The sequence below is a fragment of the Anser anser genome (assembly GCF_964211835.1).
Source record: "Anser anser genome assembly, chromosome: 5".
Lineage (NCBI taxonomy): Eukaryota > Metazoa > Chordata > Aves > Anseriformes > Anatidae > Anser > Anser anser.
Window position 1 is genome coordinate 39824732 of NC_139725.1, and position 19149 is coordinate 39843880.

Here is a 19149-nt window from a genome sequence, read left to right on the forward strand (position 1 = left end):
CTGCAAATATTTATTATAAAAAAGGGATAAAAAAGAATTTGTAGAATATTTTTCCAGTATTCAGATTCAGAAAAGCAGTCCTTCCCTGCAGTCCTAATTTATAATCCACAGATTCTATTTTTATTTTTTTCCTAACAATGTAAAATTATCAGATTCATACTTTATAAATAGTTCAGTCAAGAAATCAAAGGTAATATTCTCCAATACCTCTACTTGTAGGGTATTTGGTTTTACTGTTGCTATGCGCACTTCCTGAGTCTCATGTCTCACAATGAGCGTTCGTGGACATGAGACTACATCCCGTGCATCACAATGGTAGTTATCAATGTAGACACCAAAGTTGTCGACTGTTTTATTAATCTCTTCCACAAGAACATATGTGCAATTCCCTTGATAGCTGTAGTACAATCCATCAAAAGTCATGTAGTGTGGGTCTCCCCAGCCAGTGCAGTAGCCTGTAAAAACATAAAGCTAGGTTAGCTTCTTATGGTAACATACAGAATCTGATCAAACTACAAAAAAAAATATCCGTAGGTGTGGGATTCACCTCATTTAACTTTAAGCATTTAAATATTTAGAGTGCATCTGCCAATGCATAACCTCATTTCTAAAACTCATCAATAATAGAAAAACAAAACAACAACAACAACAAAAAAAAAACAGACTTTCAGGGCACAGTATATCTGACATTTCTGAAAAACAACTGAGAATAGGATTAATCGTGCCCTAGAAGTACCTTTACAGATCACCTCAACAAGTAACTTATATGCAGACCTCTAGCCTGTAGATGTCAGCATCTGGACATTTAAATTCTACCATAGGAGACCAATTTGTTCTACTAACAGAACAGTGATGTTGAAATAATGGCAACCAAATTAAGTAAAAACCACTCGTTAAGTAAAAAGGATCAATGTAGCACTCTAAAAGAGACCAGTACTGGAAGTCTGAGGGCCATATCTTGCACGACACTTAGCCCTTGATAAACACTGCTGTTCTTTACACTAGTATTGTTCACACAGGAGAAAAAAATATTTCATAAAATATATACTTACAATCACACTCCCAATGCCAACAGCATTGATCGTCATCAAGGACTGGCACAGGAGCAAGACCATTGGCACATGTGGGTTTAGGAGGTGGCTCACAGATGACTGGAAACAGCTGGACTGTATTGTTTTCTACACATACTGCCATAGTGCAGTTACACGGCCACCATGACTCACCTGGCTGTATTTGGAAAAAGAGAGAACGAGAGAGAGAGAAGCCTTATGAAGCAGTCAGAGTGAGTCAGATGGGTAACATTTATACTGGAATACTTTTTGCAGAGTTTTAAAACACCTTATGTTTATTGACAGATTTTTTTCCAGCAGAAGTCTGAAATTGGGAAGGAAGAGCAGCATTCAGCACCATCAAGATCTGCAAGATAACCTAGCTTTATTGAAAGCTGCTGAGTGAAAGGCATTGATTAGGAATCAAGCCAGTAACCAAAAAGCAGAATTGCCTTTTGCAGTTTCAGTTGTCTAAAAGTATGATGTCTTATCTAATTTCAATACCTAGGCTTCCCTCCAACAGTTAAAGACAAGTATGCTCAATCACCTTCCATGAATGCTTAGAACAGATTAACAGCTGAAGCTACAATGAACACCAGCAATTTGGGGAGTAATGTCTAAGGCGACTATAAGCATGCATTGTGAGTGTTAAGTATTTTTTCTAACTTGGACCATTTTGCAGCCACTAATTCTTTTTATCCCAGCAAAACTAGATGGTTTCAAAAAACTTAGAATTGGAGTGAAAATTCATAAGCATTTGAAAGTGGTGATCTTCACAGTTAGCTCTTGAAATCAGACTATGACCAAAAATAACTGCAGAATAATTCCAAACACTGACTAGTTCAATCCAATGTTTTCTTGTTGGGTGGTTGCACTGTAATCACAGCAAACAACGTGGACATATTCAAAACCAGAAATAAGAAAAGAAAGTGTAGCAAGACTTAGTCCTTAGTTACCTCCTCAGAAAAGCTTTTCTACAATAAGGATAAAGATTGATCTGTACTCTACCTCCTTGAATGAAGAAAGCCTTTTAAAAACTATTGTTGAAGAGCTAATACCAGTATACTTGTTAAAAAAACAAACAAAATTCATTGGAAGTAATGTTGGTACCCCCTCCAAAAAAAAACCACAACAGAATGAACAGATACCTCATTTTCTATCCAGATGAATATTTACACACTATGATAATAACATTGTAATTATGTACCTAGACACCTTTGAAAGAACAATGATATAAATCAGAAAACGAAATCTACTAACCGCATATGTTTCATTAGGTGAAATGGTACAATTTGCGCCAGGACTGGGAGTTGAACTTGAAGTACTGAGTGTAGTAACTGTGCTGTATGTGGAACTTCCGGGAACAGTGACTGCACTTGATGCTGGAGTAGTGCCAAAAGTACTAGTTGAACCAGGGGGAACAATTGCAGATGTGGTAATGGTGGTTGAAGTGACATTGGTAAAAGGAATAGAGGTTGTTCCTGAAGTAGTGGTAAAAGATTTGGTGGGAGTTGTTCCTGAAGTAGTGACTTCTGATGGGGTTGTTGATACAGAAGAAGGTGAGGTACTGATAGACGGAGTTGACAATGGGGAAGATGATCCCAAGGTTGGCGTGCTAAAAGGGATGGTAGGCGATGATGTCGAAGGAAAGCCAGTCCCGGTGCTAGTTTCCTCAGTGCTACTTGATGCTGTTACAGTAGTAATAACATGAGAAGTAGTTCCTGAGAAAACACAGTGGTTTACAGAAAGATGGAAACACGACTTTTGGTATTAAAACCTATACATTCTAGAGAGTTAAAAAATGGAATAGAAATAAAAGCAAAGGAAATTTAGATACCAAAAAAGAAGAAAAAACTATTTCAAAGACCGAGGCTGCAAGAATCTCCGCAGAACCCTGAGGCTACAGGAAACACAACAGCTTATGCTCAGAACACCTGCATCCTCCTAATCTCTCCGTAGCAAGCCCTGGAATGCCTGGAACCACAGAGCGGGACTCCATGCGAGACTTGGCCCACAAAAGCAGAGCACCTGCTTGAGCAATATCTGCGCTAGACCTCAGCCAGCCCTTTTGAAACTACTCCCCCACGTATTGCCATGGCGGGATAGGAAACTCGGGCTCACTATGCTGCTTCATCCTTCTCTCGTGAGCACGCTAGTTCTCGCTGTGGGCCTCAATGCCAGAACTGCTTTTCGTTTGCACTGTTAGAAACTGTTGAGGACACACTGAGGCCTGCCTCAGAACCGGCTACCTCTGTGCTAGTACAGCGAGACGTGAAGATACGCGTAGGAGAGAGAGGAGCACTGCATACACCAGAAGAGCACAGGGCTAATGCAGCACAAGAAAAGGAAGAAAGTTGGCAAAAGCTGCGTCCCAACAGCGCCTGGAAACACAGTGACACAGAAGACAAGCCCCCCTCCCCTCGCATACACCGCTTCCTGCTCACGACGTTCTCTCCAGCTGAAGGATGAGGCCCCGCAGCAGCAAACGCAAGACTTCCACTCCGATCCCTATCTGACTAAGCCGGCCGGAGGCCCCAGGCTGGAACAACCTCCACAGAGCACTGCAGCGTTGGGAAACACCAGAGCTTCTGCCCAGGACCCCTGCACCCTCCTCACCTCCACACAGCCAGCCTCAGGCCGAGCGCTGGGCACCAGCGCTTTTCGGGAAGGCTCAATAACTCCTGCCAGCCCTCGTCCCACACAGAAAGCGCACACAAGTCGAGGTGCTCACAGACCTTCATTTCTCCCCCTACAAGGAAACACGTGTCCCCATGGCCAGACAATTACCTTCGCTTGTCGAGGACGGAGGTGACAGGGAGGTGGTGTGTGTCGGCGTGGGCGTGGATGCGCTGGTAGTAGTCAGGGTAGTCGGGGACGTGGTCGTTGGAGGAGTAACAGGCGTTGTCCCCGGGGTGCTGCTGCTGGAGGGCGTCGTGCCACTGGTGGTACTGCTGGGACCTGTCGTTGAGATTGGTGGGAGAGTCGTGGTCGACACAGGGACAGTCGTGGTACCGGGGGGAGTGGGGCCTGTCGTCGATATTGGCGGGCGAGTGGTGGTCGACACAGTTTCAACAGATGTGGTGCCGGGGGGAGTGGTTCCTGAGAAAACACAGTGCTTTATTGCAAACCGGCAAATGGCGCTTGGCATTAACCTCCGTGGCTTTCCAGCAACCTCATGAAACGCCATCAACCTGAGCAGAGGAAGTGCCGACAGGAATAAAGCAGAACCAGCTCTCCTCGTGGCACTTGCAGAAGAACATGGGGATCACAGACAAAATCTCCTACAGCTTGCACAGCAGACAGATGCCAACACTTCCGCAGGGACCAACGCTGCATGCAACAGCTCTCTGGAGTCTGAAAACTCTATACTGCACAGAAGAGCTCAGCAGTCCCAAATCCAGCCCAATTCACGGACATCACCAGCCACCTCTTTGCATCCTTCCCTATCGCTCTCACCCTGTAAGCCATGGACAGATCCCCGCTCCCTGTGCGTGAAATCACGGGGCATGGTCACTCCAGAAGCCCATCCCCTCTGCGAGACTTGGCTCATCTGAACCTCAGTAGCTGCTTGAGCAATATCTGCGCTAGACCTCAGCCAGCCCTTTTGAAACTACTCCCCCACGTATTGCCATGGCGGGATAGGAAACTCGGGCTCACTATGCTGCTTCATCCTTCTCTCGTGAGCACGCTAGTTCTCGCTGTGGGCCTCAATGCCAGAACTGCTTTTCGTTTGCACTGTTAGAAACTGTTGAGGACACACTGAGGCCTGCCTCAGAACCGGCTACCTCTGTGCTAGTACAGCGAGACGTGAAGATACGCGTAGGAGAGAGAGGAGCACTGCATACACCAGAAGAGCACAGGGCTAATGCAGCACAAGAAAAGGAAGAAAGTTGGCAAAAGCTGCGTCCCAACAGCGCCTGGAAACACAGTGACACAGAAGACAAGCCCCCCTCCCCTCGCATACACCGCTTCCTGCTCACGACGTTCTCTCCAGCTGAAGGATGAGGCCCCGCAGAAGCAAACGCAAGACTTCCACTCCGATCCCTATCTGACTAAGCCGGCCGGAGGCCCCAGGCTGGAACAACCTCCACAGAGCACTGCAGCGTTGGGAAACACCAGAGCTTCTGCCCAGGACCCCTGCACCCTCCTCACCTCCACACAGCCAGCCTCAGGCCGAGCGCTGGGCACCAGCGCTTTTCGGGAAGGCTCAATAACTCCTGCCAGCCCTCGTCCCACACAGAAAGCGCACACAAGTCGAGGTGCTCACAGACCTTCATTTCTCCCCCTACAAGGAAACACGTGTCCCCATGGCCAGACAATTACCTTCGCTTGTCGAGGACGGAGGTGACAGGGAGGTGGTGTGTGTCGGCGTGGGCGTGGATGCGCTGGTAGTAGTCAGGGTAGTCGGGGACGTGGTCGTTGGAGGAGTAACAGGCGTTGTCCCCGGGGTGCTGCTGCTGGAGGGCGTCGTGCCACTGGTGGTACTGCTGGGACCTGTCGTTGAGATTGGTGGGAGAGTCGTGGTCGACACAGGGACAGTCGTGGTACCGGGGGGAGTGGGGCCTGTCGTCGATATTGGCGGGCGAGTGGTGGTCGACACAGTTTCAACAGATGTGGTGCCGGGGGGAGTGGTTCCTGAGAAAACACAGTGCTTTATTGCAAACCGGCAAATGGCGCTTGGCATTAACCTCCGTGGCTTTCCAGCAACCTCATGAAACGCCATCAACCTGAGCAGAGGAAGTGCCGACAGGAATAAAGCAGAACCAGCTCTCCTCGTGGCACTTGCAGAAGAACATGGGGATCACAGACAAAATCTCCTACAGCTTGCACAGCAGACAGATGCCAACACTTCCGCAGGGACCAACGCTGCATGCAACAGCTCTCTGGAGTCTGAAAACTCTATACTGCACAGAAGAGCTCAGCAGTCCCAAATCCAGCCCAATTCACGGACATCACCAGCCACCTCTTTGCATCCTTCCCTATCGCTCTCACCCTGTAAGCCATGGACAGATCCCCGCTCCCTGTGCGTGAAATCACGGGGCATGGTCACTCCAGAAGCCCATCCCCTCTGCGAGACTTGGCTCATCTGAACCTCAGTAGCTGCTTGAGCAATATCTGCGCTAGACCTCAGCCAGCCCTTTTGAAACTACTCCCCCACGTATTGCCATGGCGGGATAGGAAACTTGGGCTCACTATGCTGCTTCATCCTTCTCTCGTGAGCACGCTAGTTCTCGCTCTGGGCCTCAATGCCAGAACTGCTTTTCGTTTGCACTGTTAGAAACTGTTGAGGACACACTGAGGCCTGCCTCAGAACCGGCTACCTCTGTGCTAGTACAGCGAGACGTGAAGATACGCGTAGGAGAGAGAGGAGCACTGCATACACCAGAAGAGCACAGGGCTAATGCAGCACAAGAAAAGGAAGAAAGTTGGCAAAAGCTGCGTCCCAACAGCGCCTGGAAACACAGTGACACAGAAGACAAGCCCCCCTCCCCTCGCATACACCGCTTCCCGCTCACGACGTTCTCTCCAGCTGAAGGATGATGCCCCGCAGCAGCAAACGCAAGACTTCCACTCCGATCCCTATCTGACTAAGCCGGCCGGAGGCCCCAGGCTGGAACAACCTCCACAGAGCACTGCAGCGTTGGGAAACACCAGAGCTTCTGCCCAGGACCCCTGCACCCTCCTCACCTCCACACAGCCAGCCTCAGGCCGAGCGCTGGGCACCAGCGCTTTTCGGGAAGGCTCAATAACTCCTGCCAGCCCTCGTCCCACACAGAAAGCGCACACAAGTCGAGGTGCTCACAGACCTTCATTTCTCCCCCCACAAGGAAACACGTGTCCCCATGGCCAGACAATTACCTTCGCTTGTCGAGGACGGAGGTGACAGGGAGGTGGTGTGTGTCGGTGTGGGCGTGGATGCGCTGCTAGTAGTCAGGGTAGTCGGGGACGTGGTCGTTGGAGGAGTAACAGGCGTTGTCCCCGGGGTGCTGCTGCTGGAGGGCGTCGTGCCACTGGTGGTACTGCTGGGACCTGTCGTTGAGATTGGTGGGAGAGTCGTGGTCGACACAGGGACAGTCGTGGTACCGGGGGGAGTGGGGCCTGTCGTCGATATTGGCGGGCGAGTGGTGGTCGACACAGTTTCAACAGATGTGGTGCCGGGGGGAGTGGTTCCTGAGAAAACACAGTGCTTTATTGCAAACCGGCAAATGGCGCTTGGCATTAACCTCCGTGGCTTTCCAGCAACCTCATGAAACGCCATCAACCTGAGCAGAGGAAGTGTCGACAGGAATAAAGCAGAACCAGCTCTCCTCGTGGCACTTGCAGAAGAACATGGGGATCACAGACAAAATCTCCTACAGCTTGCACGGCAGACAGATGCCAACACTTCCCCAGGGACCAACGCTGCATGCAACGGCTCTCTGGAGTCTGAAAACTCTATATTGCACAGAAGAGCTCAGCAGTCCCAAATCCAGCCCAATTCGCGGACATCACCAGCCACCTCTTTGCATCCTTCCCTATCGCTCTCACCCTGTAAGCCATGGACAGATCCCCGCTCCCTGTGCGTGAAATCACGGGGCATGGTCACTCCAGAAGCCCATCCCCTCTGCGAGACTTGGCTCATCTGAACCTCAGTAGCTGCTTGAGCAATATCTGCGCTAGACCTCAGCCAGCCCTTTTGAAACTACTCCCCCACGTATTGCCATGGCGGGATAGGAAACTTGGGCTCACTATGCTGCTTCATCCTTCTCTCGTGAGCACGCTAGTTCTCGCTCTGGGCCTCAATGCCAGAACTGCTTTTCGTTTGCACTGTTAGAAACTGTTGAGGACACACTGAGGCCTGCCTCAGAACCGGCTACCTCTGTGCTAGTACAGCGAGACGTGAAGATACGCGTAGGAGAGAGAGGAGCACTGCATACACCAGAAGAGCACAGGGCTAATGCAGCACAAGAAAAGGAAGAAAGTTGGCAAAAGCTGCGTCCCAACAGCGCCTGAAAACACAGTGACACAGAAGACAAGCCCCCCTCCCCTCGCATACACCGCTTCCCGCTCACGACGTTCTCTCCAGCTGAAGGATGAGGCCCCGCAGCAGCAAACGCAAGACTTCCACTCCGATCCCTATCTGACTAAGCCGGCCGGAGGCCCCAGGCTGGAACAACCTCCACAGAGCACTGCAGCGTTGGGAAACACCAGAGCTTCTGCCCAGGACCCCTGCACCCTCCTCACCTCCACACAGCCAGCCTCAGGCCGAGCGCTGGGCACCAGCGCTTTTAGGGAAGGCTCAATAACTCCTTCCAGCCCTCGTCCCACACAGAAAGCGCACACAAGTCGAGGTGCTCACAGACCTTCATTTCTCCCCCCACAAGGAAACACGTGTCCCCATGGCCAGACAATTACCTTCGCTTGTCGAGGACGGAGGTGACAGGGAGGTGGTGTGTGTCGGCGTGGGCGTGGATGCGCTGGTAGTAGTCAGGGTAGTCGGGGACGTGGTCGTTGGAGGAGTAACAGGCGTTGTCCCCGGGGTGCTGCTGCTGGAGGGCGTCGTGCCACTGGTGGTACTGCTGGGACCTGTCGTTGAGATTGGTGGGAGAGTCGTGGTCGACACAGGGACAGTCGTGGTACCGGGGGGAGTGGGGCCTGTCGTCGATATTGGCGGGCGAGTGGTGGTCGACACAGTTTCAACAGATGTGGTGCCGGGGGGAGTGGTTCCTGAGAAAACACAGTGCTTTATTGCAAACCGGCAAATGGCGCTTGACATTAACCTCCGTGGCTTTCCAGCAACCTCATGAAACGCCATCAACCTGAGCAGAGGAAGTGCCGACAGGAATAAAGCAGAACCAGCTCTCCTCGTGGCACTTGCAGAAGAACATGGGGATCACAGACAAAATCTCCTACAGCTTGCACGGCAGACAGATGCCAACACTTCCCCAGGGACCAACGCTGCATGCAACAGCTCTCTGGAGTCTGAAAACTCTATACTGCACAGAAGAGCTCAGCAGTCCCAAATCCAGCCCAATTCACGGACATCACCAGCCACCTCTTTGCATCCTTCCCTATCGCTCTCACCCTGTAAGCCATGGACAGATCCCCGCTCCCTGTGCGTGAAATCACGGGGCATGTTCACTCCAGAAGCCCATCCCCTCTGCGAGACTTGGCTCATCTGAACCTCAGTAGCTGCTTGAGCAATATCTGCGCTAGACCTCAGCCAGCCCTTTTGAAACTACTCCCCCACGTATTGCCATGGCGGGATAGGAAACTTGGGCTCACTATGCTGCTTCATCCTTCTCTCGTGAGCACGCTAGTTCTCGCTCTGGGCCTCAATGCCAGAACTGCTTTTCGTTTGCACTGTTAGAAACTGTTGAGGACACACTGAGGCCTGCCTCAGAACCGGCTACCTCTGTGCTAGTACAGCGAGACGTGAAGATACGCGTAGGAGAGAGAGGAGCACTGCATACACCAGAAGAGCACAGGGCTAATGCAGCACAAGAAAAGGAAGAAAGTTGGCAAAAGCTGCGTCCCAACAGCACCTGGAAACACAGTGACACAGAAGACAAGCCCCCCTCCCCTCGCATACACCGCTTCCTGCTCACGACGTTCTCTCCAGCTGAAGGATGAGGCCCCGCAGAAGCAAACGCAAGACTTCCACTCCGATCCCTATCTGACTAAGCCGGCCGGAGGCCCCAGGCTGGAACAACCTCCACAGAGCACTGCAGCGTTGGGAAACACCAGAGCTTCTGCCCAGGACCCCTGCACCCTCCTCACCTCCACACAGCCAGCCTCAGGCCGAGCGCTGGGCACCAGCGCTTTTCGGGAAGGCTCAATAACTCCTGCCAGCCCTCGTCCCACACAGAAAGCGCACACAAGTCGAGGTGCTCACAGACCTTCATTTCTCCCCCCACAAGGAAACACGTGTCCCCATGGCCAGACAATTACCTTCGCTTGTCGAGGACGGAGGTGACAGGGAGGTGGTGTGTGTCGGTGTGGGCGTGGATGCGCTGCTAGTAGTCAGGGTAGTCGGGGACGTGGTCGTTGGAGGAGTAACAGGCGTTGTCCCCGGGGTGCTGCTGCTGGAGGGCGTCGTGCCACTGGTGGTACTGCTGGGACCTGTCGTTGAGATTGGTGGGAGAGTCGTGGTCGACACAGGGACAGTCGTGGTACCGGGGGGAGTGGGGCCTGTCGTCGATATTGGCGGGCGAGTGGTGGTCGACACAGTTTCAACAGATGTGGTGCCGGGGGGAGTGGTTCCTGAGAAAACACAGTGCTTTATTGCAAACCGGCAAATGGCGCTTGGCATTAACCTCCGTGGCTTTCCAGCAACCTCATGAAACGCCATCAACCTGAGCAGAGGAAGTGCCGACAGGAATAAAGCAGAACCAGCTCTCCTCGTGGCACTTGCAGAAGAACATGGGGATCACAGACAAAATCTCCTACAGCTTGCACGGCAGACAGATGCCAACACTTCCCCAGGGACCAACGCTGCATGCAACAGCTCTCTGGAGTCTGAAAACTCTATACTGCACAGAAGAGCTCAGCAGTCCCAAATCCAGCCCAATTCACGGACATCACCAGACACCTCTTTGCATCCTTCCCTATCGCTCTCACCCTGTAAGCCATGGACAGATCCCCGCTCCCTGTGCGTGAAATCACGGGGCATGGTCACTCCAGAAGCCCATCCCCTCTGCGAGACTTGGCTCATCTGAACCTCAGTAGCTGCTTGAGCAATATCTGCGCTAGACCTCAGCCAGCCCTTTTGAAACTACTCCCCCACGTATTGCCATGGCGGGATAGGAAACTTGGGCTCACTATGCTGCTTCATCCTTCTCTCGTGAGCACGCTAGTTCTCGCTCTGGGCCTCAATGCCAGAACTGCTTTTCGTTTGCACTGTTAGAAACTGTTGAGGACACACTGAGGCCTGCCTCAGAACCGGCTACCTCTGTGCTAGTACAGCGAGACGTGAAGATACGCGTAGGAGAGAGAGGAGCACTGCATACACCAGAAGAGCACAGGGCTAATGCAGCACAAGAAAAGGAAGAAAGTTGGCAAAAGCTGCGTCCCAACAGCGCCTGGAAACACAGTGACACAGAAGACAAGCCCCCCTCCCCTCGCATACACCGCTTCCCGCTCACGACGTTCTCTCCAGCTGAAGGATGAGGCCCCGCAGAAGCAAACGCAAGACTTCCACTCCGATCCCTATCTGACTAAGCCGGCCGGAGGCCCCAGGCTGGAACAACCTCCACAGAGCACTGCAGCATTGGGAAACACCAGAGCTTCTGCCCAGGACCCCTGCACCCTCCTCACCTCCACACAGCCAGCCTCAGGCCGAGCGCTGGGCACCAGCGCTTTTCGGGAAGGCTCAATAACTCCTGCCAGCCCTCGTCCCACACAGAAAGCGCACACAAGTCGAGGTGCTCACAGACCTTCATTTCTCCCCCCACAAGGAAACACGTGTCCCCATGGCCAGACAATTACCTTCGCTTGTCGAGGACGGAGGTGACAGGGAGGTGGTGTGTGTCGGCGTGGGCGTGGATGCGCTGCTAGTAGTCAGGGTAGTCGGGGACGTGGTCGTTGGAGGAGTAACAGGCGTTGTCCCCGGGGTGCTGCTGCTGGAGGGCGTCGTGCCACTGGTGGTACTGCTGGGACCTGTCGTTGAGATTGGTGGGAGAGTCGTGGTCGACACAGGGACAGTCGTGGTACCGGGGGGAGTGGGGCCTGTCGTCGATATTGGCGGGCGAGTGGTGGTCGACACAGTTTCAACAGATGTGGTGCCGGGGGGAGTGGTTCCTGAGAAAACACAGTGCTTTATTGCAAACCGGCAAATGGCGCTTGGCATTAACCTCCGTGGCTTTCCAGCAACCTCATGAAACGCCATCAACCTGAGCAGAGGAAGTGTCGACAGGAATAAAGCAGAACCAGCTCTCCTCGTGGCACTTGCAGAAGAACATGGGGATCACAGACAAAATCTCCTACAGCTTGCATGGCAGACAGATGCCAACACTTCCCCAGGGACCAACGCTGCATGCAACAGCTCTCTGGAGTCTGAAAACTCTATACTGCACAGAAGAGCTCAGCAGTCCCAAATCCAGCCCAATTCACGGACATCACCAGCCACCTCTTTGCATCCTTCCCTATCGCTCTCACCCTGTAAGCCATGGACAGATCCCCGATCCCTGTGCGTGAAATCACGGGGCATGGTCACTCCAGAAGCCCATCCCCTCTGCGAGACTTGGCTCATCTGAACCTCAGTAGCTGCTTGAGCAATATCTGCGCTAGACCTCAGCCAGCCCTTTTGAAACTACTCCCCCACGTATTGCCATGGCGGGATAGGAAACTTGGGCTCACTATGCTGCTTCATCCTTCTCTCGTGAGCACGCTAGTTCTCGCTCTGGGCCTCAATGCCAGAACTGCTTTTCGTTTGCACTGTTAGAAACTGTTGAGGACACACTGAGGCCTGCCTCAGAACCGGCTACCTCTGTGCTAGTACAGCGAGACGTGAAGATACGCGTAGGAGAGAGAGGAGCACTGCATACACCAGAAGAGCACAGGGCTAATGCAGCACAAGAAAAGGAAGAAAGTTGGCAAAAGCTGCGTCCCAACAGCGCCTGGAAACACAGTGACACAGAAGACAAGCCCCCCTCCCCTCGCATACACCGCTTCCCGCTCACGACGTTCTCTCCAGCTGAAGGATGAGGCCCCGCAGAAGCAAACGCAAGACTTCCACTCCGATCCCTATCTGACTAAGCCGGCCGGAGGCCCCAGGCTGGAACAACCTCCACAGAGCACTGCAGCGTTGGGAAACACCAGAGCTTCTGCCCAGGACCCCTGCACCCTCCTCACCTCCACACAGCCAGCCTCAGGCCGAGCGCTGGGCACCAGCGCTTTTCGGGAAGGCTCAATAACTCCTGCCAGCCCTCGTCCCACACAGAAAGCGCACACAAGTCGAGGTGCTCACAGACCTTCATTTCTCCCCCCACAAGGAAACACGTGTCCCCATGGCCAGACAATTACCTTCGCTTGTCGAGGACGGAGGTGACAGGGAGGTGGTGTGTGTCGGTGTGGGCGTGGATGCGCTGCTAGTAGTCAGGGTAGTCGGGGACGTGGTCGTTGGAGGAGTAACAGGCGTTGTCCCCGGGGTGCTGCTGCTGGAGGGCGTCGTGCCACTGGTGGTACTGCTGGGACCTGTCGTTGAGATTGGTGGGAGAGTCGTGGTCGACACAGGGACAGTCGTGGTACCGGGGGGAGTGGGGCCTGTCGTCGATATTGGCGGGCGAGTGGTGGTCGACACAGTTTCAACAGATGTGGTGCCGGGGGGAGTGGTTCCTGAGAAAACACAGTGCTTTATTGCAAACCGGCAAATGGCGCTTGGCATTAACCTCCGTGGCTTTCCAGCAACCTCATGAAACGCCATCAACCTGAGCAGAGGAAGTGTCGACAGGAATAAAGCAGAACCAGCTCTCCTCGTGGCACTTGCAGAAGAACATGGGGATCACAGACAAAATCTCCTACAGCTTGCACGGCAGACAGATGCCAACACTTCCCCAGGGACCAACGCTGCATGCAACAGCTCTCTGGAGTCTGAAAACTCTATACTGCACAGAAGAGCTCAGCAGTCCCAAATCCAGCCCAATTCACGGACATCACCAGACACCTCTTTGCATCCTTCCCTATCGCTCTCACCCTGTAAGCCATGGACAGATCCCCGCTCCCTGTGCGTGAAATCACGGGGCATGGTCACTCCAGAAGCCCATCCCCTCTGCGAGACTTGGCTCATCTGAACCTCAGTAGCTGCTTGAGCAATATCTGCGCTAGACCTCAGCCAGCCCTTTTGAAACTACTCCCCCACGTATTGCCATGGCGGGATAGGAAACTTGGGCTCACTATGCTGCTTCATCCTTCTCTCGTGAGCACGCTAGTTCTCGCTCTGGGCCTCAATGCCAGAACTGCTTTTCGTTTGCACTGTTAGAAACTGTTGAGGACACACTGAGGCCTGCCTCAGAACCGGCTACCTCTGTGCTAGTACAGCGAGACGTGAAGATATGCGTAGGAGAGAGAGGAGCACTGCATACACCAGAAGAGCACAGGGCTAATGCAGCACAAGAAAAGGAAGAAAGTTGGCAAAAGCTGCGTCCCAACAGCGCCTGGAAACACAGTGACACAGAAGACAAGCCCCCCTCCCCTCGCATACACCGCTTCCCGCTCACGACGTTCTCTCCAGCTGAAGGATGAGGCCCCGCAGAAGCAAACGCAAGACTTCCACTCCGATCCCTATCTGACTAAGCCGGCCGGAGGCCCCAGGCTGGAACAACCTCCACAGAGCACTGCAGCATTGGGAAACACCAGAGCTTCTGCCCAGGACCCCTGCACCCTCCTCACCTCCACACAGCCAGCCTCAGGCCGAGCGCTGGGCACCAGCGCTTTTTGGGAAGGCTCAATAACTCCTGCCAGCCCTCGTCCCACACAGAAAGCGCACACAAGTCGAGGTGCTCACAGACCTTCATTTCTCCCCCCACAAGGAAACACGTGTCCCCATGGCCAGACAATTACCTTCGCTTGTCGAGGACGGAGGTGACAGGGAGGTGGTGTGTGTCGGTGTGGGCGTGGATGCGCTGCTAGTAGTCAGGGTAGTCGGGGACGTGGTCGTTGGAGGAGTAACAGGCGTTGTCCCCGGGGTGCTGCTGCTGGAGGGCGTCGTGCCACTGGTGGTACTGCTGGGACCTGTCGTTGAGATTGGTGGGAGAGTCGTGGTCGACACAGGGACAGTCGTGGTACCGGGGGGAGTGGGGCCTGTCGTCGATATTGGCGGGCGAGTGGTGGTCGACACAGTTTCAACAGATGTGGTGCCGGGGGGAGTGGTTCCTGAGAAAACACAGTGCTTTATTGCAAACCGGCAAATGGCGCTTGGCATTAACCTCCGTGGCTTTCCAGCAACCTCATGAAACGCCATCAACCTGAGCAGAGGAAGTGCCGACAGGAATAAAGCAGAACCAGCTCTCCTCGTGGCACTTGCAGAAGAACATGGGGATCACAGACAAAATCTCCTACAGCTTGCACGGCAGACAGATGCCAACACTTCCCCAGGGACCAACGCTGCATGCAACAGCTCTCTGGAGTCTGAAAACTCTATACTGCACAGAAGAGCTCAGCAGTCCCAAATCCAGCCCAATTCACGGACATCACCAGCCACCTCTTTGCATCCTTCCCTATCGCTCTCACCCTGTAAGCCATGGACAGATCCCCGCTCCCTGTGCGTGAAATCACGGGGCATGGTCACTCCAGAAGCCCATCCCCTCTGCGAGACTTGGCTCATCTGAACCTCAGTAGCTGCTTGAGCAATATCTGCGCTAGACCTCAGCCAGCCCTTTTGAAACTACTCCCCCACGTATTGCCATGGCGGGATAGGAAACTTGGGCTCACTATGCTGCTTCATCCTTCTCTCGTGAGCACGCTAGTTCTCGCTCTGGGCCTCAATGCCAGAACTGCTTTTCGTTTGCACTGTTAGAAACTGTTGAGGACACACTGAGGCCTGCCTCAGAACCGGCTACCTCTGTGCTAGTACAGCGAGACGTGAAGATACGCGTAGGAGAGAGAGGAGCACTGCATACACCAGAAGAGCACAGGGCTAATGCAGCACAAGAAAAGGAAGAAAGTTGGCAAAAGCTGCGTCCCAACAGCGCCTGGAAACACAGTGACACAGAAGACTCGCCCCCCTCCCCTCGCATACACCGCTTCCCGCTCACGACGTTCTCTCCAGCTGAAGGATGAGGCCCCGCAGAAGCAAACGCAAGACTTCCACTCCGATCCCTATCTGACTAAGCCGGCCGGAGGCCCCAGGCTGGAACAACCTCCACAGAGCACTGCAGCGTTGGGAAACACCAGAGCTTCTGCCCAGGACCCCTGCACCCTCCTCACCTCCACACAGCCAGCCTCAGGCCGAGCGCTGGGCACCAGCGCTTTTCGGGAAGGCTCAATAACTCCTGCCAGCCCTCGTCCCACACAGAAAGCGCACACAAGTCGAGGTGCTCACAGACCTTCATTTCTCCCCCCACAAGGAAACACGTGTCCCCATGGCCAGACAATTACCTTCGCTTGTCGAGGACGGAGGTGACAGGGAGGTGGTGTGTGTCGGTGTGGGCGTGGATGCGCTGCTAGTAGTCAGGGTAGTCGGGGACGTGGTCGTTGGAGGAGTAACAGGCGTTGTCCCCGGGGTGCTGCTGCTGGAGGGCGTCGTGCCACTGGTGGTACTGCTGGGACCTGTCGTTGAGATTGGTGGGAGAGTCGTGGTCGACACAGGGACAGTCGTGGTACCGGGGGGAGTGGGGCCTGTCGTCGATATTGGCGGGCGAGTGGTGGTCGACACAGTTTCAACAGATGTGGTGCCGGGGGGAGTGGTTCCTGAGAAAACACAGTGCTTTATTGCAAACCGGCAAATGGCGCTTGGCATTAACCTCCGTGGCTTTCCAGCAACCTCATGAAACGCCATCAACCTGAGCAGAGGAAGTGCCGACAGGAATAAAGCAGAACCAGCTCTCCTCGTGGCACTTGCAGAAGAACATGGGGATCACAGACAAAATCTCCTACAGCTTGCACGGCAGACAGATGCCAACACTTCCCCAGGGACCAACGCTGCATGCAACAGCTCTCTGGAGTCTGAAAACTCTATACTGCACAGAAGAGCTCAGCAGTCCCAAATCCAGCCCAATTCACGGACATCACCAGCCACCTCTTTGCATCCTTCCCTATCGCTCTCACCCTGTAAGCCATGGACAGATCCCCGCTCCCTGTGCGTGAAATCACGGGGCATGGTCACTCCAGAAGCCCATCCCCTCTGCGAGACTTGGCTCATCTGAACCTCAGTAGCTGCTTGAGCAATATCTGCGCTAGACCTCAGCCAGCCCTTTTGAAACTACTCCCCCACGTATTGCCATGGCGGGATAGGAAACTCGGGCTCACTATGCTGCTTCATCCTTCTCTCGTGAGCACGCTAGTTCTCGCTGTGGGCCTCAATGCCAGAACTGCTTTTCGTTTGCACTGTTAGAAACTGTTGAGGACACACTGAGGCCTGCCTCAGAACCGGCTACCTCTGTGCTAGTACAGCGAGACGTGAAGATACGCGTAGGAGAGAGAGGAGCACTGCATACACCAGAAGAGCACAGGGCTAATGCAGCACAAGAAAAGGAAGAAAGTTGGCAAAAGCTGCGTCCTAACAGCGCCTGGAAACACAGTGACACAGAAGACAAGCCCCCCTCCCCTCGCATACACCGCTTCCCGCTCACAACGTTCTCTCCAGCTGAAGGATGAGGCCCCGCAGAAGCAAACGCAAGACTTCCACTCCGATCCCTATCTGACTAAGCCGGCCGGAGGCCCCAGGCTGGAACAACCTCCACAGAGCACTGCAGCGTTGGGAAACACCAGAGCTTCTGCCCAGGACCCCTGCACCCTCCTCACCTCCACACAGCCAGCCTCAGGCCGAGCGCTGGGCACCAGCGCTTTTTGGGAAGGCTCAATAACTCCTGCCAGCCCTCGTCCCACACAGAAAGCGCACACAAGTCGAGGTGCTCACAGACCTTCATTTCTCCCCCCACAAGGAAACACGTGTCCCCATGGCCAGACAATTACCTTCGCTTGTCGAGGACGGAGGTGACAGGGAGGTGGTGTGTGTCGGTGTGGGCGTGGATGCGCTGCTAGTAGTCAGGGTAGTCGGGGACGTGGTCGTTGGAGGAGTAACAGGCGTTGTCCCCGGGGTGCTGCTGCTGGAGGGCGTCGTGCCACTGGTGGTACTGCTGGGACCTGTCGTTGAGATTGGTGGGAGAGTCGTGGTCGACACAGGGACAGTCGTGGTACCGGGGGGAGTGGGGCCTGTCGTCGATATTGGCGGGCGAGTGGTGGTCGACACAGTTTCAACAGATGTGGTGCCGGGGGGAGTGGTTCCTGAGAAAACACAGTGCTTTATTGCAAACCGGCAAATGGCGCTTGGCATTAACCTCCGTGGCTTTCCAGCAACCTCATGAAACGCCATCAACCTGAGCAGAGGAAGTGCCGACAGGAATAAAGCAGAACCAGCTCTCCTCGTGGCACTTGCAGAAGAACATGGGGATCACAGACAAAATCTCCTACAGCTTGCACGGCAGACAGATGCCAACACTTCCCCAGGGACCAACGCTGCATGCAACAGCTCTCTGGAGTCTGAAAACTCTATACTGCACAGAAGAGCTCAGCAGTCCCAAATCCAGCCCAATTCACGGACATCACCAGCCACCTCTTTGCATCCTTCCCTATCGCTCTCACCCTGTAAGCCATGGACAGATCCCCGCTCCCTGTGCGTGAAATCACGGGGCATGGTCACTCCAGAAGCCCATCCCCTCTGCGAGACTTGGCTCATCTGAACCTCAGTAGCTGCTTGAGCAATATCTGCGCTAGACCTCAGCCAGCCCTTTTGAAACTACTCCCCCACGTATTGCCATGGCGGGATAGGAAACTTGGGCTCACTATGCTGCTTCATCCTTCTCTCGTGAGCACGCTAGTTCTCGCTCTGGGCCTCAATGCCAGAACTGCTTTTCGTTTGCACTGTTAGAAACTGTTGAGGACACACTGAGGCCTGCCTCAGAACCGGCTACCTCTGTGCTAGTACAGCGAGACGTGAAGATACGCGTAGGAGAGAGAGGAGCACTGCATACACCAGAAGAGCACAGGGCTAATGCAGCACAAGAAAAGGAAGAAAGTTGGCAAAAGCTGCGTCCCAACAGCGCCTGGAAACACAGTGACACAGAAGACAAGCCCCCCTCCCCTCGCATACACCGCTTCCCGCTCACGACGTTCTCTCCAGCTGAAGGATGAGGCCCCGCAGAAGCAAACGCAAGACTTCCACTCCGATCCCTATCTGACTAAGCCGGCCGGAGGCCCCAGGCTGGAACAACCTCCACAGAGCACTGCAGCGTTGGGAAACACCAGAGCTTCTGCCCAGGACCCCTGCACCCTCCTCACCTCCACACAGCCAGCCTCAGGCCGAGCGCTGGGCACCAGCGCTTTTCGGGAAGGCTCAATAACTCCTGCCAGCCCTCGTCCCACACAGAAAGCGCACACAAGTCGAGGTGCTCACAGACCTTCA

At 53.9% G+C, this 19149-nt stretch overlaps 1 protein-coding gene across 1 annotated transcript in view; it reads right to left on the reverse strand.

Moving 5' to 3' along the window:
• Positions 1 to 19149, reverse strand: part of MUC2 (mucin 2, oligomeric mucus/gel-forming) — an 84100-nt gene that overhangs the window by 9996 nt on the left and 54955 nt on the right. The window contains exons 49-62 of the mRNA XM_083840293.1: positions 17661 to 17972; positions 16125 to 16436; positions 14589 to 14900; positions 13053 to 13364; positions 11517 to 11828; positions 9981 to 10292; positions 8445 to 8756; positions 6909 to 7220; positions 6013 to 6070; positions 5373 to 5543; positions 3837 to 4240; positions 2310 to 2770; positions 1053 to 1227; positions 208 to 455 (exon numbers count right to left, since the gene is read on the reverse strand). Coding sequence (XP_083696419.1) covers positions 208 to 455; positions 1053 to 1227; positions 2310 to 2770; positions 3837 to 4240; positions 5373 to 5543; positions 6013 to 6070; positions 6909 to 7220; positions 8445 to 8756; positions 9981 to 10292; positions 11517 to 11828; positions 13053 to 13364; positions 14589 to 14900; positions 16125 to 16436; positions 17661 to 17972 — 4013 coding nt within the window. The remainder of the gene's footprint in view (positions 1 to 207; positions 456 to 1052; positions 1228 to 2309; positions 2771 to 3836; positions 4241 to 5372; positions 5544 to 6012; positions 6071 to 6908; positions 7221 to 8444; positions 8757 to 9980; positions 10293 to 11516; positions 11829 to 13052; positions 13365 to 14588; positions 14901 to 16124; positions 16437 to 17660; positions 17973 to 19149) is intronic.